Here is a 22950-nt window from a genome sequence, read left to right as displayed (position 1 = left end):
GCTGCTGTTTCTCTTCAGATACTTCTCATGATCTCATGCTGTCTCTAGTGTTACAGCTCTGACTCCTGGGTCTAAGAGGTTCCAAACACATGCCCTACTCTTGGCTTTTCTTGGTGGTAGTGAAGCCCCCCTCTGCCTCTGGGATGGCTTCCTTTAAACCTATCAGGATGGCAAAACTGACCAATTCCATAAAGATTTACACCCTCGGAAAGAGGGTCTCTATGAATTAGAACTGACTCTGAGGCATATCATTAACCACAGGTACAGAAAACAGTTGGGCTATGGATTAAAAATAACTTTGCTATTCTGCCTCAAACAAGCCAAAGAAAAGCAACTGCCTTGCTTTATTCTTAAATATCATTACACATAACTTGACAATACATGGCAGTGTCTTGTACCAGTTTCAGCAAGATATTCTTCTTCCCAATGTCTTGTCTAAATGACCCCAGCTGCCCTCTAAGTTGTTCCTTTTCATCTTGGTTTAAATGAAAACAGCAGCTTTGAATTATCTTTATGCTCCCTGGGATTCATTATGAATGAGCTTTTTTCCTGTGTTGTTTGACTTCAGACCTATCATTTCTGATCTAGTCTGTGAATATCTTAGGGTCATTAGAGCATGCCATGGCTCTGTGTGTGTGTGTGTGTGTGAGAGAGAGAGAGAGAGAGAGAGAGAGAGAGAGAGAGACAGAGAGACAGAGAGAGAGACAGAGAGAGAGACAGAGACAGAGAGAGGGAGAGGGAGAAAGGGAGAAAAATGCATCAAACTAGAGTGCATATAATACATAGCTATGGTAGTGTAGTGGTTACGAATTGGACTGCAAACCACAAGGTCAGCAGTTCGAAACTACCAGCTGTTCTGTGGGAGAAAAATGAGGCTTTCTGCTCCCGTAAAGATTTCCACCCTTGGAAACCCTGTACAGGGTTGCTATGAGTTGAAACCGACTCCACGGCACATAACCACCACCCATGGTGACAAAAAAATAAAAAAGAAGAATACTGTATCACTTTTCACCCAATTTCTGAAATAGATGAGGTTTTATGCTCCAGCAAAGATTTAAAGCCTTCGAAAACTCTATTCAGAATTGCTGAGTTGGAACCAACTTGATGATAGTTAAGAACAACTTAACAGCAACAAGGAAAAGCACGTCATCTGTGTACTTGAAGCTGCTAGTATACGGTGTCTTTGTTTCTCTTCCTTCGAATCCACAGATGTAAACACTATATGAATATTCTGTTAATAATGTCTTGCTGAAAACGAAAGTTTTATTATATAAGCATGTATCCCTAAACAATATGTTGTTTGCATTATTTATTTTGAACTTATTAGAAATTGAATCATATATATTTCTCAATTTGTCCTTTTATTGATCAATATTACAAGATTCATACATGCTGACATGTGTAAATATGTTCATTCATTTTCAGTACTATACTGTAGAGAAGCTCTACTCTACTATACTATAGAGAAGCTCTGGTAACATAGTGGTTATGAGTTGGGCTGTGAATCTCAAGGCCAGCAGTTTGAAACTACCAGAAGGGTAGTTTTGAACATTTTTATCAATGGAGAAAAGATTGAAGTTGTCAAGGACTTCGTTTTTCTTGGATCAACTATCAACGCTCATGGAAGCAACAGTAAAGAAATCAAACGACGTATTGCATTGGGCAAATCTGCTGCACAAGACCTTTTGAAAGTGTTGAAGAGCAAAGATGTCAGCTTGAGGACTAAGGTGCGCCTGACCCAAGCCATGGTATTTTCAATAACCAGCAAATGCTGGACAGTGAATAAGGAATACTGTAGAATAATTGATGCCTTTGAATTATGATGTTGGAGGAGAATATTGAAAGTGCCATGGGCTGCCAAAAGAACCAACAGATCCGTTTTGGAAGAAGTGCAGCCAGAGTGCTCCTTGGAGGACAGGATGGCCAAACTTCATCTCTCATACTTTGGACATGTCTAGGGACCAGTCGCTAGAGAAGGATATCGTATTTGGAAAGGTGGAGGGTCAGAGAAAAAGAGAAAGATCCCCAACGAGATGGATTAGCCAAGTGGCAGCATCGATAGACTCAAGTGTGGCAACAGTAGTGAGGTTGGCCCAGGATCAGGCAGTGTTTTGTTCTGCCGTGCATAAGGTCACTATGGGTCGGTACCGACTTGATGACACCTAACAACAGCTCTGGTAGCGTAGTGGTTACGAATCAGGCTGTGAACCGCAAGGTCAGCAGTTCGAAACTACCAGCGGTTCCGCGGGAGAAAGATGAGGCGTTCTGCTCCCGTAAAGATTTACAGCCTTGGAAATCCTGTGCAGGGTCGCTATGAGTCGGAACCGACTCCACGGCACTTAACAACAACAACAAACAACAACAACAACTACTTTGTGCTGGCATGGCATCGTAGGATAAGCACTAGGCCACAAGATCATTTGAACTGAAAGGTTGGCAGTTCAAACTTACCAGTCACTCCTTGGGAACTCTATACAACATCTCTATGAATCAGGACCAACTCAACAGCGCTTACAACAACAGTAACTATTTTGTGCATTAATGATGTGCAGCTGGCAGTTGTGAATGCCGAGGTGCAAGGCTCGGGAAATGCTGGCTATGATGGCTAAGGTTATGTGCCAGCTTGGCTGGGCCATGATTCTCTGTGGATTGGCAGCTATGTAATAATGTAATTTGGCTGGTGTACAATGATGTGGTCATCCTCTATTTCTGCATAACGCCAATTTTTGTGTGATGGCCTGGTCTTTGGAACCTAACTGTGTTGGTAAGTTATTTTTTAATGGGTATAGAACTATTTCAATTATTGACTTTGTTTTTGAGTTACTTTTGGTCATTTATATTTTTCTAGAAAATGCCCACTTCACTCTGAGCTTTCAAATTTATTGGCATAAAGGTGTTTTGTTTTAGCAACAGCATTCTCCTACTATTTTATTTTATTATTTTATTTTACTTTAGCAGGACATCAGTGTATCCTAAGGTGTTCATCTAATTCACAAAATCACTGGGAAGGTTCATCAACAATGTTCAGGAAGTGAGTGGAAATAGCAAAAATTTAGACTGTGGGGAATATAACCAAAATCACCCCATGGAGTAAGAGGCACTAGGGTATTCACATTCATCTCCCATGTTATCTCTTCTTTCTGGAATGCTTATTAGTCAGATGTTGAGTAATGTTGTTTCTGGAAATTCTGTTCTTAGATGACAAGCTAGATGTTCACCTAAAGGGGAGTTACAGGATACTTTGAAGCAATAAAAGACAATCAAGTTATGCTACGTGGAAACAAATAAGATTCTTAGAGATAAGACACACCATTAATTAAAAAGAATATGGTAAGACAATACTTATACACCCATTCCTCATTTATTAACATAATTTGGTCGTTATGCAAAAATCAGCCTTATGTCAAATGGACCACATCATTACTTAACTGTCAAATTACATCATCACATGACTACCAAACCATGTTGATATCACAGCCCTGCCAAGGTGGTACACAGTCTGAATCATCTTAACTAGTGTTACCCATGCCTCACACCTCAGCATCTGACAGTCACATGGCATTTTTGCATAAAATTGTCCAGCATCAGATTTTTTACTATTGTCCTAAGTGTGAGATGTCAGATAATGAGAAGCAGGTATAATGCCGTTTATATACAATGAAAAGAAGAAACCCCACAAAGCAAATTTTAATTTCTGTATTTGTCGATGTTGTTAGAGGTCATTGATGTTGTACACCATGAATTGGTGACCCCATGTACAACAGGACGAAAATGTTGCTTAGTTCCAGCACTCTATTGAACAGTATTTCTGTTGTCAACTGTGGCCAAATTTCAGAGGTAGAACACCAGGCCTGTCTTCCTAGTCTGTCTTAGTCTCGAAACTCAGCTGAAACCTGTCCACCACGGTGATGCTGCTTGTATCTGAAATACTGATAACAGACCTTGTAGCTTCATAGCAAGAGGCAAGCCACCACAGTATGACAAACTGACAGACAGATGGGGATCTATGGTTATATGTGCAGAGACAAAGTTAAGGAAGGATGAACAGCAAACTAAAGGCAATGAGGGACTAGATATGGGTGGATGGGGAAATCAGAATTGGGGAAGAAACTTCAGGGACATTTTTCCCTTTGTGTTGTTACAATAGTTTGAATTGTTCTGATACTCTCACCTTGAAGTATTCTTTAAACTTTAAACCACAACAATCACCTGAAGCATCTTTAAAGCAGACAGTAAACCTCCCCCACAGCACCCTCTAAAAACCCCAAACTGCCATGGAATTGATCCAACTCACAGCGTCCCTATAGGACAGAGTAGAACTGCTCCATAGATTTACAGTTTTTGAGGCTATAAATCTTTATGGGAACAGACTGCATCATTTTCTTCCTGTGCTCACTGGCTGCTCTTTGGAAAACCCATACAGGGTCCCTATGGGTCAGAATGGACTCGAGGGCACTCAACAACAACAACTGCTCTAGTAAAGATTTACATTGTCTGAGCTGGAATCAATTCAGTGAGAGTAGGGTGTGGAATAAAATGCAGCTCACAAATGCTGCAGAAATAGTATCTTTACTACGGGGTGACGCCCTAGAACCGATGGGGGGCATTTACAACATTTATGGAGTCCTGGTATGGTGCTGTGGGATAATGTGCTAGACTATGAAGCCATTTGAACTTCAAGGTTGGTGGTTCAAGCTCACTAGTCGCTCCTCTGAAACCCTATACAAGGTGGCTATGGGTCGAAACTGACTAGATGGCACTTACCAACAACATGGTATACTTGCCATAGTCTCTACTGCTATCAATCGATTCTGACTCATAGTGACCCTGGATAAGGTTTCCAAGGCTGTAAATATTTACAGGAGCAGAAAGCCTCATCCATCTCTAGTGGAGCAGCTGGTGAGTTTGAACTGCCGGCCTTGTGGTTAACAGTTACTGTTTATCTTACAGTCTCACCAGGACTCCTTACACATCATATTAGCATTCTAAAATCTTTCAAATCCTAGAATTGGGCACACATCTGATATATAAACAGGTTTTCAAACTGTGGTTCTATCTGTAAGAAAAACTAAGATATGTTCCTCTGACATAATACTCACACAACAAGCATTGTTGTTGTTGTTAAGTGCCATCAAATCAGGGACTCATAGCAAACCTGTATTGGGTTTCCTAGGAGAGGCGGGTGAACTTGAACTGCTGACCTTGTGCTTCAAACCATCTTTGCAATCCAGCACATTAACCCACAGCGCCACACCAGGGCTACTATCGTTATGTCATGTTTAGCCTGGCCCATGTGGCTGTTTTGCTTATAGCCCAGAAATCCTTGTCACTTTCTGCATGTTTAAACCCAGGCAAAGCAGATGTGTCATCCTATGACCAAGTGTATAATGTTTCAATTCATTAAAAAAATTTTTTCTCATGTTGAAATATATGTAACAAAAGCTGTCTTTTCAACCATTGTATATCATTTTTATATATTTTCAGTGACATTAATGAGATAACTTTACCATCCTGTCCATTTCTAAAACTTTTCATCACCATCTGTCTTACACTGGGTTCTCTAGAGAAGCAAAACCAGTGAAGTTTATATGTGTATATATAAAGAGAGGTTTATATCGAAGAAATGGCTCATACAATTGTCGAGGTGGGAGGGTCCCAAGTTCTGGTCAGATGACTCACGATCCATCGGTCAGATGACAGGTAGGCAGGCAGGTAACAGAGCAGGTCACTGGTGCAAGTCCATAAACCCAGAGGTCAGAGGACAAGCCAGATGCAAGATCCAGCCACAGCAGAGAGCAAGCAAGCTTTGCCTGAATTTCTAATATATTGGGAGCAGGCCACACCTGCAAAGAAACATTCTTTCAATTAATTGGCTGCTCATAGCAAACCTCATCATAGAGTTAATTACATTAGATTAGATCTCAGCATGAGGACAACTACATCTCAACTGCCAAATGACTGAGAATTCTGGCCCAGTCAAGTTGACACACAATCTTAACTATTACACATCCTTAAAAACTGTATCCCTTAAGCAGTGGTCTTTACTCCGTTTCCTCCTCCCACATGCCTCTTTGTTGATGTTAAGTGCCATCTAGTTGGTTCCAACTCAAAGTGACTATGTATAGGGTTTCTGATGAGCAGCTGATGGGTTTGAACTGCTGACCTTGCACTTAGCAGTCCAGCTTATCCTACGACATTGCACCAGGACTTGCCCACCTGCCTCTGGTAACCACTAATAATGTTGGTTTCAATGAATTTGCCTACTCTGGATACTTCAGATAAGCTATTTGTCCTTTGTATCTGACTGATTTCACTCAGCATGTGGCAGCATGCATCAGAACTTCATTACCCTTTTTTTTTTTTTTTAAAACAACAACAACAACAACTTTTTATTATTAATTGAATGAAGGTTTACAGACAAGATCATCGATTTTACTTTCAACAACTCATACACTTTGTTTCCTTTCAATGACTGCAATCACGACATGCATTATTGAAAGGATAATTCAGAGTACAGAAAGAAAGAAAGATCCTAGAAAACACATACAAATGAAGCAAAGTTTGGGTTCAGTTTGAAAAACAATCTTCAACAGAAGCCTCTAGTATAGCGAAGTCCAATAGAAATACAATGTGAGCCACACATATAATTTAAGTTTGATAGTCATTGTTAGGCGCTCCTGAGTCAGTTTTCAACTCATAGCGACCCAGAGGGACAGAGTTGTTGTTGTGCAGTGACGTCAAGTAGGTTCTGACCCATAGCGACCCTGTATAGGGTTTCTGAGGAGCAGCTGGTGAGCTTGAACCACTGACCTTGCAGTTCAAATGGCTTTGCAGTCTGGTGCATTAACCCACAGAGCCACACCAGGACAGAGTAGAACTGCCCTAAGAAGGTTTTTTTCTTTTTTTCTTAGCTTTTACTGTGACTGATAGTTTTACAGGGCAGGTCATCTGCCTTTCTCTAAACAGAACTTCATTACTCTTTATAGCTGAATAATATTGCAATGCAAGTACATGAAGGTAAGTCAAGACTTATTGCTACAAAATTATAGAACATTTATGAAAGAAAAATCTCACAATTTGATGCTATTGTTTTCAACATCTCCTCCATCTATGTCTGTATACTTCTGACAGTGTGGTTTCTAACACTGTAGTCCTTCTCTGAAGAATTCTGCACTTTTGCATTTACACCAGGTCATATAATAGTTTTGGTATTCTTCAGGATCTTAAATTGTGTTCCTGTGAAATGTCTTTGAGTTTGGGCAGTAAAAAGAAATCCAATGTGGCAAGATCAGGGTTGTAGTATGGATGGGGTGAGGTTTCCCAGTGAAATTCTCATAGGACAGTCCTTGATACACTCAAAGAATAGCAGGTGCATTGTCATGATGGAACAAAATTTCTTGGTGTCAATTTCCTGGCCTTTTTCTCACTAGTGCAGTTTTCAATTTCCTTACAACTTCTTCCTAATTAGCTCCTATGATTGTTTTGTGTCTTTTGAGAAAATCTATTAAGATTATTCCTTGGGAATATTTTGAAAACAGTCATTGTATCCTTCTGAGCTGACCTCTCTGCCTTGAATGTAAGTAGCCCGGCAGATCTCCTCAGAACCCACTGTTTTGATTGGATGCTTTTGTTGAAAATATTCTATTGAGACTAAGACAAGTGTAATACTGTGAGAACTTGTCTACAGCTACCCACTGATCATGAGATGTCCTTACACAGATCTGCCTTGTAGCAATACTTTTTGACTGACATTAGTACACCACATTTTGTTTATCCACGCATCTGTTGATGGACATATAGCTTATTTCCACCTTTTGCCTATTATGAACATTGGTGTAAAAGTATCTGTTTGAGTCCCTGCTTTAAAATCATTTGTATATAGACCTTTGTGTGGAATTGCTAGAACATGTACTAGTTCTGTCAACTTTTGAAGAAACTTCCAAACTGTTTTCCATAGTGGTTTCACCAGTTGACATTCCCACCAGCAAAGGATAAGGGTTCCAGTTTCTCAACTCATTTTTAAATCAAGTCTTCCCTGTCTGTTTACCTTTTTGATCTTTTGTTGGTTCTCCCATCCCCACCTCCAGCTAGCAAAACATGGACTGAACATTGTGCTTATCAGTCGGACACTGGAAAAACTACAGGTCATAGCCATGGAGATTGGTAAGTGATGCCAAGAGATCAGGGCCGTCTCCAGCTTCACTTATATTCTTGTTGTGACGACCCATCCGGAAGTGCTCTTAGTTAAGAATGGTCATAATATTTTTATTTGGATATTTGAATTTTACTAAGCCAATTTCAGCACCTTAACTTAAGGGAATGAGTCTTCAGTTATGAAGTCTTGGGGATTTGGCTTCCTTGGGGAGATTGGGGACAGGAGACAGATGTGGGAGGTGTTGCAGGCTGTTTAATCACACTGCAGAGGCCCTTGGACTGATGAACTCTGCTTTTGTTCTGTGTCTGGATATCAGAAGTAACTTCAACCAGGATTAGGACATTCTTCAGTGTTTTCCTTCCAAGGCTAAAATGTGATTTTTATCATTCTCTTAAGAAGCAAGTAGTGTCTTTAGACTGGACTGAAAGCACCTCCCCCCCCCCCCCCACACACACACACACTAAGCTTTGAGATCATTTGGCCTAGAAATAGTGGGTCTAATTTACAAAGCTAAGAAAGCAGCAGTTAGTGAAATCTGACTGTAGCTTTTTTATTTGCCTGAAAACATCTGCACAGTACAAGCTAATATAGAATATTTGAACTTGCAGTGAACAGACCTGGTCCAAGTCCTGTATGTGCGTGTCCTTGGATAAGTTAGTTAGCTTCTCTGAACCTTCATTGTCCCTTCTGCAGAATGATGAAAATAATACATATTTTAGAAGGTCATGGTGGTGGTGTGCCGTAGTCAGTTTTAACTCATAGTGACCCTGCATAAGGTTTCCGAGACTGTAAATCTTTATGGGAGCAGAAAGTCGCATCTTTCTCTTGTGGAGCAACTGGTGGATTTGAACTGCTTATCTTGTAGTTAGCAGTTTAACAAGTAACCCACTACACCATCAGAGCTCCTTTAGAAAGCCATGGAGCCACCAAGCAGTCCAACTTGCACTTCACTACACTATCAGGGTTCCTTTTAGAAGGTCATGTTGTTGTTGTTATTGTTAAGTGCTGTTGAGTCAGTTCCAGCCCATAGCGACCCAGTATAGGGTTTCCGAGGAGCTGCTAGTGAGCTTGAACTGCTGACCTTGCAGTTCAAACCAACTTTGCAGTCCAGCACATTAACCCACAGCACCACACCAGGACTCCTTAGAAGGTCATTGTTGTTGTTGTTATTAAGTGCCGTTGAGTTGTTTCCGATCCATAGTGACCCTGTATAGGGTTCCCAAGGAGCAGCTGGTGAGCTTGAACCACCAACCTTGCAGTTCAAACGACTTTGCAATCTGGTGCGTTAGCCCACAGTACCACACCAGGACTCCTAGAAGGTGATGTTGTTTGTTTAAGTACCGTGGAGTCCGTTCCAACTCATAGTGACCCTGCACAGGGTTTCCGAGGCTGCAAATCTTTACAGGAGCAGAAAGCCTCATCTTTCTCCTGCAAAACAGCTGGTAGTTTCACACTGCTGAACTTGCCCAATTTGTAAGGTGAGATTAAAATAAGATTTTGTATATGAAGATATTTTATGAACTCTAAAGTATTGCATAAAATAAGAGCTACTTGGTCTGGTGGAAGGAACCCGCCATTTTTGAACAGAGGCAGCATCAAACATTTACATCCATTAATCCAGGGACCTCAAACTTGACCATGTGTAGGCTTCACCTGGAGACCTTGTTAACACACATGGCTAGTCCACTTTATAGGGTTTCTGATTCAGTAGTGGGGGTGGGGCAGGGGAGGCTTGGAGTTTGTATTTTGAATGGGTTTCTCAGTGGTATGTGGATCCCATTTTAGGAACCACTGTAAAAATCTCTTTTAATGCCTATATTTGTTACCATGGTAACTCTTAGAACCCATCATTCACAAATCTCTTTCACTACCCATTATTTGCACAGGGCTATTTCTTATTTCTAAGGAGCTCTGGTAGCATAGTGGTTACGAATTGGGCTGCTAATCTCATGGTCAGCAGTTTGAAACTACCAGCTGTTCCATGGGAGAAAGATGAGGTTTTCTGCTCCCCAAAAGATTTACAGCCTCAGAAACCCTGTACTGGGTCGCTATGAATCAGAACTGACTCCACGGCACATAACAACAACAACAATTTCTTATTTCTAATTTGCGGGGGGTCGGGGGGGTGTTGTCCAGGTTAGTCCTCTTAAGTGTCAGAGACAAGAGGGAGATTAGGTCTCTGGACATTAAAAAAATCACTGTTGTCTTGACTGCAGAGCGGGCTACAGGAAGGCGCGTGAAGATCATACAAGCAGATTTTACCCAAAGCAACATTTATGAGTATATTAAAGAAAACCTCAAAGGCTTAGAAATTGGAGTTTTAGGTAAGTAAATTGTGAAACACACAACTTGTATATGCCAGTGAAAGACTGACCCAATGACACTTGCTTATTTCATGGAAGTTTCAATTTAGCCTATGATTATATTTTAAACTATGTTAAATTGACTATAAAGCTCAAATTTTCAAGAGGTGTTACTGGATTAAAAAAATTATAGACAGGTTTGGAATGTATCCAACTTGCATATTTTTGACCTTTTTGGTCATGTATCCAACTTGCATATTTTTGACCTTTTTGGTCATATTTTCTAATATTAAAATGAATCAGATGGATCCCAAATATATTGGCCTGAAATAATTAGTTTAGTAAAGAAGGATTGCTATGGGTAATCTATGAAATAGTGAATAAGTGTGATTATTTAAAAATGGACTTGGTGATTAAAAAACAATATATATATATTTGTGATGGTTTATATGCCAAATGCCCAGTGTGTTGTTTGTATTTGCAAGGGGGCTTAAAAAAGTTCATGGAAGAATGCCATTATTATTTAATTCCATTTTTCCATGAGTTTTTTGAAGCTCCCTCATATGTAGACATCCCCCCCCCCCGTTGTGGCACTGTGCAAACTCTGTTTGAACCACAAGGTTGTCATCTCAAGGTCACCAGCTGCTCCTCAGAAACCCTATACAGGGTCACTATGAGAAGGAATCGACTTGACAGCACTTAATAACAATAACATATACAGGGAAACTGTGTGGTGCTCTAGGCTAAGCTCACTGGACTGCTAACCCCAAGGTCAGTGGTTCAAATTCACCAACTGCTTCTCAGAAACTCTATGCAGGTTCACTATGAGTTGGAACTGACTGGACAGCATTTAACAACAACAACGTTTATAGAAGGAAGTAAGGTGCATGCATGATTTCTAAAATTTCTGCTGAATTAAAAAATTGTTACTAAAAAATTATAAAACATATTGCAGAAGATTGGAAATAATAGCTTAGCACAAAAAAGAAATATAAATTTCTTAAAATCCCAATTTTCTGAGATAGCATTTTGTTGCATATTCTTCTAGGTATAATATGCACATACTTTCAAAACTAGAAATAGAGTTGTAGATGCTGTTAAGTGCTGTCAAGTTGGTTTCAACTCATAGCGACCATGCATAGGGTTTCTGAGGCTGCCCATCTTTGAGGGAGCAGAAAGTCTCATCTTTCTCCCTCAGAGTGACTGGCAGGCTCCAGCCACAGACCTTGTGGTTCACAGTCCAGTGCTTACTGTACGGAGCACTGCACTACAGGAAATACAGTTACCTACTGTTTTTAACCTTTTTCTTTAAACTTAAATCAAAATTGTTTTTTAAAATTATCTTTAAAATTCTAAGCAGCCTAACTTTTTAATGGCTGCATTGTGTTTACCATATGAATTCCCCATGCTTCCTTTAGTCTCCTCATTTACTATTGGACAACACAGTTTTTTATAATCGTGCATATGATTTTAATGCAAATTTCCTTTGGAAAACTTCCCAAGAGAATTCCTAGGTTTAAAATGACTATTTCAAAGGCTTATAATGAACATTTGCTGTCATTGTTAAGTGTCGTTGAGTTGGTTCCTACCCATTGCAACCTTGTATAGAGTTTCTGAGGAGTGACTGGTGAGTTTGAACTGCCGACCCTGTGGTTCAAACAATCTTGTGATCCAGCGCATTAACCTGCAACACCACACCAGGACTCCATTAGTCCGCTGGTTTTCTGACATATTTTTTCTTTTTCCTTTCTTTCAGTCAACAATGTCGGAATGCTTCCAAACCTTCTTCCAAGCTATTTTCTTAATGTGTCAGAGGAAGTTCAGGTAGACTTGTACTCTAACGTGTGGAGTCTCCTCTCACCGAACTACCTGTCCCATGGCTGGATCATCACCAGGGCCTGGGTGGGGGTAATGGGAAGTGTGTCTGGCCAAAACTTTGTATTCAATTGTGACATATTCCTTTCTTTTTAACTTAGTATTTGATACATAATCTGTGGTTCCACTTTTCATGCCATCTCTAGGAATAATACATCTTCCTCCTTGTCTGCATATCAGAACTAACTTGCTCACTGTCTCATACTTTCATGATTGAATTCCACATGGGAAATTCATAGTATAATCTGTGGCTTTCTCTGTCTTCATGTTGTTGTTGTTGTTTGGTGCCATCAAGTTGGTACCGACTCACAGTGACCTTATGCACAGCAGAATGAAACACTGCCCGATCCTGGGCCAACTACATTATTGTTGTCACACTTGGGTCCATCGGATGCTGCCACTTGGCCTATCTGTTGGGGGTCTTCCTCTTTTTCTTTTACCCTCCACCTTACCAAACATGATATCCTTCTCCAGCAACTGGTCCCTCCTGACAATATGTCCGAAGTATGAGAGATGAAGTTTGGCTATCCTGGCCTCTAAGGAGCACTTTAGCTGCACTTCTTCCAACTCAGATCTGTTGGTTCTTTTGGCAGCCCATGGCACTTTCAATATTCTCCTCCAACACTATAACTCAAATGCATCAATTCTTCTACTGTCTTCCTTATTCACTGTCCAGCTTTCGCATGCATATGAGGTTATTGAAAATACCATGGCTTGAGTCAGGTGCATCTTAGTCCTCAAGCTGACATCTTTGCTCTTCAACACTTTAAAAAGGTCTTGTGCAGCAGATTTGCTTAATGCAATACGTCATTTGATTTCTTGACTGCTGCTTCCATGAGTGTTGATAGCTGATCCAAGAAGAATGAAGTCCTTGACAACTTCAATCTTTTCTCCATTGATAAGAATGTTGTTTATTGGTCCAGTGGTGAGGATTTTTTTTTTTTTTTTTTTTACATCGAAATGCATGCTGTCTTCATAGGTAATAAATAATATGTGTCCAACTTTCAGTGTGAGGGAAGGTGAGGTACTTGGAAGTTCAGCAAACTTGACTCAGACCCATGACTATCACTGTTGGTCATGATAGCATTTTATGCATTTAGCAATTCTGAAAGGTGCTATTTTGTTGACCTTTCCTTTGAGGTTAGATGATGATTACAATTCCAATTAGCCAGTCATGGTTCTATTCTTCATTTACTGGTCAAGTATCACCTGCAAGTATTCCTATGGTCTTGTTTAAGCCATGGGCACACTGTGCTGGCATATATGTCTGATTGCTTGAATATTGCTGTCACATCTTTGCCAAACTCCTCTTTTGGCTATGTATTTAACCTCGCAGCCTCTTATTTTCAACACTTTTCTGTTTTCATTCATGCTTTGCTTCCTCTATTTATTGCCTGTTTGAGTGTTATCTGCACTTGTCCCTGTGTCTGCCCCTTGTTCTCGGACAATTCTTTTAGTTTCCTTATCTTGCTTCTATACTCTCTCCCTTGTATTACATGATGATTAGTCTTTCTATTCTCTATGCTGTTGTCTTCTAGACCCACATATGCTTATTCCTCATTCTCCAACTGGAAGTTAAACATTTCCCTTTGAAAAACTCTGTCCATACACCTAGCTCAATTTCTAAACAGATTCTTATTGATTTTGATGTCAAATGACACACTTATAGAATAGATGTCAGATATTACCCAATTATGGTTCATACTCTGAACATCAATTCAGAGCCCACTCTACACACTTGGTGAATGATTGTACCGCTGAGACCCGCACTTTTGCTCACTGCCTGGTTCTTTAACACTGAGTACTCCCCAAGAGAATTTCTCAAGTGATTAGGCTGATTCATGGTTGTGATTATTTATTACAGAGCCTCATCCATTGTAACATCACCTCAGTAGTCAAGGTATGTCATCAATACATGCGCCAAATGCATTAAACATAGTAGCTGCTGGAATCTGACAACTCAGGAGAATACGTTCTACAGTAGAAGCAGCATTCTTTGCAATTGAACTGCACTTGATTGAGAGGCTGTTTGATCCTAAAATGATGTTCTTCTGATTTCATCAGGAAAAGACAGTGATGGAGTCATTCTCCTTAGTTTCTGAATCCTATTTGTGCCTTCAGCTTTGTCACATGTCGGTATAAGTTAGGCCTGACAATGCTGATACTTATTCAGGATTCTAAGGCACTTTAAAAAAATTGAATACCTTCCTTTAATTTCCATTTTTGTATATAGAGAAAAGCTTGCTCTGTTTGGAAAAATGACACAGGGCATGACTTAGATTTCCTGGACTTTAGTTGTTCCATAATTATTTGTTGAATTGAAACTCAAGTTCACTTGTATTCTGTTCCCAGTTTGGGTGTTAACTAGTTAGACAGCCTTGGACAGGTTATTTAACCTCCCTGAACTTCTGGTTCTTACCTGTTATTAAAGGGGGCTTGAACAAACTGATGCTTTAGATGCCACTCAAAACTCAGATCATCTGATTAGGATCAACTGTAAAAGCCCAGTTACACCAAAGCTATCCTGTATTCTGCCTTTTCACTAATAAGGAAAATATACCCCAACTGGGCAATTTAGGAAAAGTGCTTCATGGACACAAAGTGTCTAGGTAGTGCAAATGGTTAATGCATGCAGCAGCTAAGTGAAAAGTTGGCAGCTTGAATTTAGCTGGAGGTGCCTCTGAACAAAGGTCTGGTGATCTGCTTTCAAAAGCTCAGTCACTAAAAGTCCGATGATGCTTAGTCCTGCTCTGACACACATGTAGTTGCCATGAGTTGGCATCAACTTGATGGGAACTGGCTTTTGATTTTTAAATGTGGACACAGACTGGTAGTACACTGCATACTGAATAGATGATGTTTTTCTGTGAACAAATGTTTCCCGTTGCTCTGAGTGGATAGAGCCCTCTACTTCTACCAGAGCACAAGTTCATAAGGAAACCCCACACTCATCTCCACATCTGGGACACTTGTTCTGTACAAAAGCTTCACAACTGGACATGGCAGCCTGGTAATCAACCTAGAAGGCCCATTGGAGCTGCAGTAATGAGCAAGGTATGGCCCTGGACTTCATTAAGTTGGGGCAGGAGAGGCTAAGTCTTACTCATTTGCACAACACAGGTGGATAGTAGAGGGAGAGCCAGTCCAAAATTAGTTTGTTTTCAACATAAGAAGAAGACATGGATTGTTGGGCAGGCCAGAAAAATTTTTTCTTTTTTCCAGCTGGATAAGTTAGGCTGACAACAATTCTTTTCACCATTGGTCATTTCTAAGCATGCTGGTATTTTATAGTTTCCTGCTCAGTATATTGGACACATACAGTCTTGTGTATATTGGACACATACAGTCTTCTTATGCTGAGCAATCAGTGGGTTTTTTAAAGCCCCAACTGATGTAATTTTAAGTTTTATATGTCCAACTGTTGTCTGCAGCCTGACCACTGAACATTTTCATGGTATTTTGCACATTGATCTTTCAGTCTTGGTCCTTTGATCACAAGGGTTTCCCAAATGTATTTGACAACTCTCTGACTTCTTTAGCAGAGAAATGCTTTGATTTGTTAAAAAAATTACTTCATATATTGTTAGATATTAACCTTCCTACATAACAGAGAAAATAATTTGAAGGTTAGCTTCAAAGTCTGTCATGCCCTAATTAGCCATGCTGGTTGGAAGCATGTTCCCAAGGAGCCATCTGGGATTAGTAAGGTTCTCTCTGTCAAGAGCAGAGATGGGAAAGTGGGTGTGTGGGCAGAGGGAAGGTGGGATAAGAGACCAAATGCTGAGAGTATTGAGATGGGGATCCACTAAGAGTGATCCATCATGCCATACGCTAGTGACCACGTTACGGAAAACGTTGAGGGAATTTGGGTACTGTCCCCACAGTGCTCTAACACCGTTAATACAGTGTCACTCACCCTTCTCTTATGTCCCTTAACATTCCATGTTTCTAGAGGCAACACAGTGGGCTCTGGGCATCTCCCCCATGCCCCCCTGTCCTCCCCACCCCATAGCCATGAAAGCACTATCTTATCTGGAGGCTTTGTAGACAGACTGAGCAGCTGGGACATGGGAAGTGGTGGCAGGGACAGAGCCTACCGAGAAGCTATGCAGGGCCCTAAGCCAATGTGGAGAAAAATAGGTCCCCAGTCTCCTTTATTTCTCTTCCCTCCCCTGTCCTTGGTTTATAACTTGCTCAAAGGACAGGACCTGATTCCAGTCATTTATACTTTATAGAACATTTCAGTTCATGGGTTTGGCTCTTAATTCTTAAAATGTGGGCCTTCCTTGTAATGGTTAAGCACAAAGTTTCTTTAGTGAGATAGCTAGGCTCCAGAACTGGCAGATAAAGACCTTTTCAGGGGCCAGTAAGTTGGGAGGCATGTTGTTATTCTGACAGGCAGCAACCACATGGTCTGTCCATTGAACTATTTCATAGACTACCTGCCATTGCCATTGTTAAATTGACTCCTGTTCATGGCAACTCCATGTATACCAACCTAGAACTCCTGCATGGCTTTTTCAATGGCTGATTTTTTGCATGAGATCACCAGGCCTCTTTTCCAGGTGCCTCTGGTTGGACTTGAACCTCCAATCTTTTGGTTAGCAGGCAGGCTACTTCGGCTGCTGGTTTTGGAGAGCAGAAATATCCATCTCTATCTGATTAAGAGTACACTCAAGACTTTCATTGGTGCTTGTGAGGTTTCCTGATGATCTTCTGATTCTAAATTATGGATAGGGTTTAGAATGGCTTAATGACTTTTGTCTGGTTCTCAAAATAGAGAATCGTGGAAACCTCAGTGTTGATGCCTTAGCCGTAAGACAATCCTGATTTGTTTTCTGCCCTTATTTTCCAGGAAAACTTTAGCTTTGTAAGGAAGAAATGAAAAGTCTTGTGAACAGTTTGTGGCTTGTCTAGTTGCTTCCTATGTGTTCCAAGTAGGCTTCAGTATTGTCAGAATGATCTCCCAGAAGAGGCAAGGCCATCTGAGAAGATTAAGGTCTTCCCCCCAGCTTTCTCTAGAACCTGCTCCCCACTTAGATCCCTTGTCAGCGCGTAACTCTGGTCTTCTTTTGTAGATGACTCAGCTGATTCTGAAACAAATGGAATCAAGGTAAGGCCTTCCTTTAAAAAAGCACAGAGTCATGTCTCCCTGCTCAGGCCAGGAGGGTGGGAGATTGGGTTCATTCTGGCTGCTGCTTGAAACAGTGGTAAAATCAGAGATGGAAGAAAAATGAAAATTAATGGGAGGAAGCTCTAACAATTCAAGACAATTTTGCAAACAGATAATAAACATATTTGTAGGCCAAAATGTAATGTATCTTCCAGGGAGGAAAAGAATGGCAGTTTCAGCACACATTAGATGAAAAACAACTTACTCATATTGAGCATAAAAGAAATTTCAGTAGTTGACAGACTGGGATTATCGCTATATGGTTGTGAATTTCAGTTTTTGTTAGAATGAATTATACAATTTAGTGGTATGCTATCAGTTTTCTTCAGTTATTCCATTTTTATATCTTCCTCAGCCTGCTATAACACCCACTGGAAAGTTATTTTTTAATTTGAGAGACCAGATTCGGTTCCCAATGATTGTACCTCATTGCAGTCTTGAGGCTTAAGGTGGCCTTTATTAGCAGCTCATGGATCACGGAATACCATTCAGGGCAGTGCTTTACCATTGGTCATCTGTGCTGTTGTGGGCCATCTGATGGATCAGAAGGGATCTTAGGCCTCCCAAAGTCATCTGTGAGGGGGAAGAATTCCTCCTTGAATCTTGTCCAAGCTGAGTTGGTTATCTGAATTTTGTGGAGAGATCTGTATTTCTCTTTCCAGTAACAAGTCTTGACTGTGCAAAGGAATGCCAAGAGAGATTTCATCATGAAGGTGGCATCAGCTAGCCTCTGATGTCATCTGATGATGTAAGGAAGCTCTCCATTCACCATTCTGGAAACAGAGAGAGCACTTGTACGCTTGCAAGCCTAGTGAGCAGGGTGTTTTCAGAGAGTTCACATGAGTCTCTTTGATTTTTTTCTACATGAGATGGGGTCCTGAAACAGACCAATCAAAGTTTTGTTTGTTATTTAGGCGGAGAGGACTCATCTTGAACATTTCTTCCGGAGTAGGACTCTTTCCTTGGCCTTTATATTCCATGTACTCAGCATCCAAGGTGAGTGACATCATCAAGGCCAAGTGTCTTACTCCTTCCTGTTTTCCTAGTTGGCATTTTCCTTTGTATTACTTGGCAAGTTTATGACTAGACTGCTTGGTGATACACTTACACAGGCTTACCTTGGAAACTTTGTGGGTTCTCTTCCAGACCACTTTAATAGTGCAAATATTACAAGAAATCGAGCCCCCAAAATTTCTTTGTGTAAAAGTTTTATTTAAACAATACTGCAGTCTATTAAGTGTACTTATTACCTTATGCAAAAGTCTGAAATTTTGTGAGAATTACCAAAATGTGACATAGATATGAAGTGAGCACATGGAGAAATGGTGCCAATAGACTTGTTCAATACAGGGATGTCCCACATCTTCAGTTTGTAAAGAAGCATTAGAAAGTGAAATAAAAGTAAAGTGCAATAAAAGGATGTGTGCTTGTGTCTGTAGGGCAGAGTGGCCCAGAGGGGTCTCTGTGCAAATTAAGACAAAGTGCTCCCTCTGGAAAGATGAAGGCCTGCAGCAGCACTGTTTGGCAAGCCCAGCCTGAGGGTTCCTTTCACCCTGAGGGTTCCAGTTCTCTTGGCAAGCCCAGCCTGAGTGTTCCATTCATCCTGAGGGTTCCAGTTCACTTCCTTGGCTAGAAACTCTTGGTGTCTTCCTGCTGATAAGTACAGTTGTAGCTTCCTTCCAGTCCTGAAGGTTTAGCTGGTGTCTCCATGCCTAGTTACCCAAATAAACCCAAATGCTGGGGGAGAAGAGGGTAAATGTGCTTTACACAAGGGAACACTTCGACTGGGTAGTTTAATCTGTGTTCAGTGACCCTGTTGCTTTTACTTGCCACTCATGGCAACCCCTTGTGTTGCAGAGTAGAACTGCTTCAAAGCTTTCCTTGGCTGTAATCTTTACAGAAGAGAGCTAGTGTGACACTATAGAAAAAAACTGGACGGTTAACCAAAAGGTTGGCCCTTCAAACCCACCAGTCACTCCTTGGAAACCCTTTACAGGTTTGCTATGAGTAGGAACCGTCTTAGTGGCACTTAACAACAACAACAACAACAACAACAATCTTTATAGAAGCAAAATGCTAGGCCTTTCCTCTGCAGAGTGGGTTTGAACCCCAACCTTTTGGTTGGCAGAGAATCACAAACTGCTTGTGTCACCTAGGCTCCGTTGCAGTGACCCTGTTGTTTTTGTTAGGTGACATTTTCAACTCATAGAGACCCACTGCAGCACAGTGACCAGTATGTAGGGCTTTCTAGGCATGTGACTTTATGGGAAGAGATCTCCAGGTCTTACTTCCAGTGAAAGGCTGGTTGGGTTTGAATCACCAAACTTTCAGTTAGCAGTTTAGCATTTAACTGTTAAGCTACCAGAGCTCCTTGCAGTGGCTCTTTGCTATTGTTGTTAAGTTTTGTCGAGTTGGTTCCAACCCATAGCGACCCTATATAGGGTTTCCAAGGAGCAGCTGATGAGCTTGAACTCAACACCAATCTTGTGGTTCAAACCAACCTTGCAGTCGAGTGCTTCTTCTATAACACCACACCAGGTATGAATTTATTGCAAAATGTATGTTCTCATTGAGGGAACCCTGCCCGACAAAGAGAGGGAAATATCTTGGTAGACATGAAATACTGACTCCTCTTAAGATGAATTGCTGCTTTTGTAGTGCCTTTAAAATTTGAGTCCATTGGCTCTGACAGGAGAAAGCAAACTGCTGATTCTCAGGTGTCTTTCTCTTTGTTGCTCCAGGCTTTTGTGTGCGTGTTTTCCAAGGCACTCCAAGCAGAATATAAAGAGAAGGGAATCAGCATACAGGTGAGGCCAATAGTTCTGGGGAAAGGAGCACTGTAGAGCTGGGGTCTCTGTCTCCTCTACCACACAACCTCATGGTAACAGCAGTAGCCTTTGTAGTCCTGGCTGTGGCAATTGCTCAGTCATGACCCGGCTGCTGGAGTGGGCACTGGGGCTGGGCAAGTGGCTGCTCCTAGGTGCTGTTAACTCCTTTGCTTCCAGAAGCTGCACTGACACACAAGTTGGGCGCTTAGCTCACCATCCTTTGACTCATGTGGGTGGAGGTGTGGAGCTGGGACAAAAAGAGGGGAGGAACTCTTAAGTGTGTGTGTGTGTCCTTTGGGTCTGTGCATTCCCATGTTCTGATCTTTGGGCAGTGGGAAGGCAGATTCTTACCCCCTTTTACTTACACTAGCAGAGAACTGCCATGGCCTCACCTTGTCCTAAATTACACACGACACTGGCTTGACACTGCCACCTGGGGGTGGAGCAACACTGTGTCTCTGAGTGCCAGTGGTGTACATATGCTCAGTTCAGCAGCAGAGTTAGAGTTCAGTCATTTCTGGGCCCAGAATATGTAATTTATAGGAAGGTTTTATTTTTGTAATTTGGGAAGAAGTTTTCTGACATGCTATAGAAATGAAAAAGGCACACCTGAAGTTATATTTTAAAATGTATTGTTGTACATATTGATTTTCATAATGACATGGGGTACAAGAGATATAATACATATAAATGATATACAGACTCTTTATTAAGTCTTAAACAAAGTAAAGATAACACAAAGGCAAACACAGACACCATAATTAGGTTCCAAAGTTCTGTCTCCACGTGGTGACCTTTTATAGGCCACAGGGAACAAAGGAATCTCCTCCCATAATCATGACTGACAGCATCAGCCATGAGTTACACTTTGATGCTGGGCCTACTGAAAATAAGAAGGGGACTATTGCAGAAAGGAAAATTTATAGTCTGAGGGTCTCAGGGTATGACAGCACAACCTGGCGACTATTAGGTTTCTCTAGAAGAGTTCCTGCAAGCGCTCGCTGGGGAACGTAGTCTCCAAACTCACTTTCTTTTTTTAAGGCTTTTATTGTGGATTGAGTAAGAGTTGACAGGGCAGATCATCAGTGTTACATTCAACAAATCATACACCTTGTTTCATTACAATGATTATACTCCACTCCACGTACCATCAGTTAATAGTATTTCTCTCTATTCACGTTAGCTTTTTTTTGAAAAAACTAGAAACAAAAAACACTCAGGCATATATAATAAAAACTCAGGCATACATATATATATAAAAAAAACAAGAAACAAAAAACACTCAGGCATAAAAATGTGCCTCCAAAGGGCACATTTTGCAAGTCTGGCTCCTGGCCACCAGCTCTTAGTCCCTCTGTTCCCATGAATCTAGAGTCCTCAGTGGCTCCCTCTCTCTATGTCCCCATCACTGTCTCCGTCACTGGCATTCGGCTTGTGCTCTTCTCCCTTGATGGTCCTAGGGTCCTCTGTTTCTGGACTGTAAGATTAACCACTCTCCTACTTTTGCTACAAAACTTCTACCTTTATAATTGTGAGTGTTGCAATTAGTCATGATAACAATTATTCACTACTGAATCATACAAATCTTATCCCCATCTGTTTTAACCAGACCCATCTAGACAAGAAGAAAACTATTCAGTAGGGACTCTTTCTCCCTGCCCCACTCTTAAACTAAAACTCCTTCTTGAAACCTTGTAAGTCAGTCACTTCATGCCTTTACCACCCCCTCATTTTAGGTAGCCAGTGTTTAAGCTGCCCATACCTATCTACCCTGGGTACAGAGGGGATAGCATTGGTACTTGATATGAAGACTCCTTCCCTCTCTGTTCATATTTAGAGGTACTACCTCCATGAATAAGGAGTTCTGGTAGTGTAATCGGGCTGTGAACCTCAGGGTCAGCAGTTCGAAACTACCAGCTGTTCTGTGGGAGAAAGATGAGGCTTTCTGCTCCCATAAAGATTTACAGCCTTGGAAACCCTGTACAGGGCCGCTATGAGTTGGAACCGACTCCACAGCACATAACAACAACAACAACAACAACCTCCATGAATATAGGTCAGGTTCATCAAATTGTAGCAATTTACCTTGTTTCCTTTATCAAAAAACTTTTTTTTTTTTTAATCTTCCTCTAGTTGAGTTCTGATTATCAAGCCATCGAGGCTAGGTCAAATGGGTACTCTCTGCAAGTTTAGGTGTTCTTTTGCATCTCCCCTCACTTCATATTAGCTAGATACTTCACTCTCAGCTCTAGCCCCTGTGGTCATATCTTTGTCCATGGGCTCAAGTGTCCCGAGATCTCACCACACTTTGGACCAACCAGCTCTTACACTTCTCTCTCTCATCTCCAGGCCAACATGAGTCAATGGACTGTGGTTGAACTCAGCCCATTTCTTCATTGCTGCCTTTCTCCCTCTTCCACTCACCAGTAGACCATTATGGTCACCAGCATGCTTACATGTCTGTTCATATGTTCCCTTTGAATTTCAGTCTTAGAGGGGAGTTTGTCCTGAAGGAATTTGATTGCTTGCCTTGATGGCTTCCTGGAAAACAGCTTGCTTATTCTTGTAATAGTCAGTCATGCTGACATTTTTGTTTTGGGTTTTTCTGGATGATCT

At 41.1% G+C, this 22950-nt stretch overlaps 1 protein-coding gene across 1 annotated transcript in view; it reads left to right on the top strand.

Moving 5' to 3' along the window:
* Window positions 1–22950, top strand: part of HSD17B3 (hydroxysteroid (17-beta) dehydrogenase 3) — a 63663-nt gene that overhangs the window by 23712 nt on the left and 17001 nt on the right. The window contains exons 3-9 of the mRNA XM_006867641.1: window positions 8088–8163; window positions 10372–10479; window positions 12215–12282; window positions 14198–14233; window positions 17412–17446; window positions 18421–18502; window positions 20248–20313. Coding sequence (XP_006867703.1) covers window positions 8088–8163; window positions 10372–10479; window positions 12215–12282; window positions 14198–14233; window positions 17412–17446; window positions 18421–18502; window positions 20248–20313 — 471 coding nt within the window. The remainder of the gene's footprint in view (window positions 1–8087; window positions 8164–10371; window positions 10480–12214; window positions 12283–14197; window positions 14234–17411; window positions 17447–18420; window positions 18503–20247; window positions 20314–22950) is intronic.

Source organism: Chrysochloris asiatica, unplaced genomic scaffold (genome assembly GCF_000296735.1).
Source record: "Chrysochloris asiatica unplaced genomic scaffold, ChrAsi1.0 scaffold00107, whole genome shotgun sequence".
Taxonomy (NCBI): Eukaryota; Metazoa; Chordata; class Mammalia; order Afrosoricida; family Chrysochloridae; genus Chrysochloris; species Chrysochloris asiatica.
The sequence above is the reverse complement of the archived record's forward strand: the minus strand, read 5'-3'. Positions and strand labels throughout refer to the sequence as shown.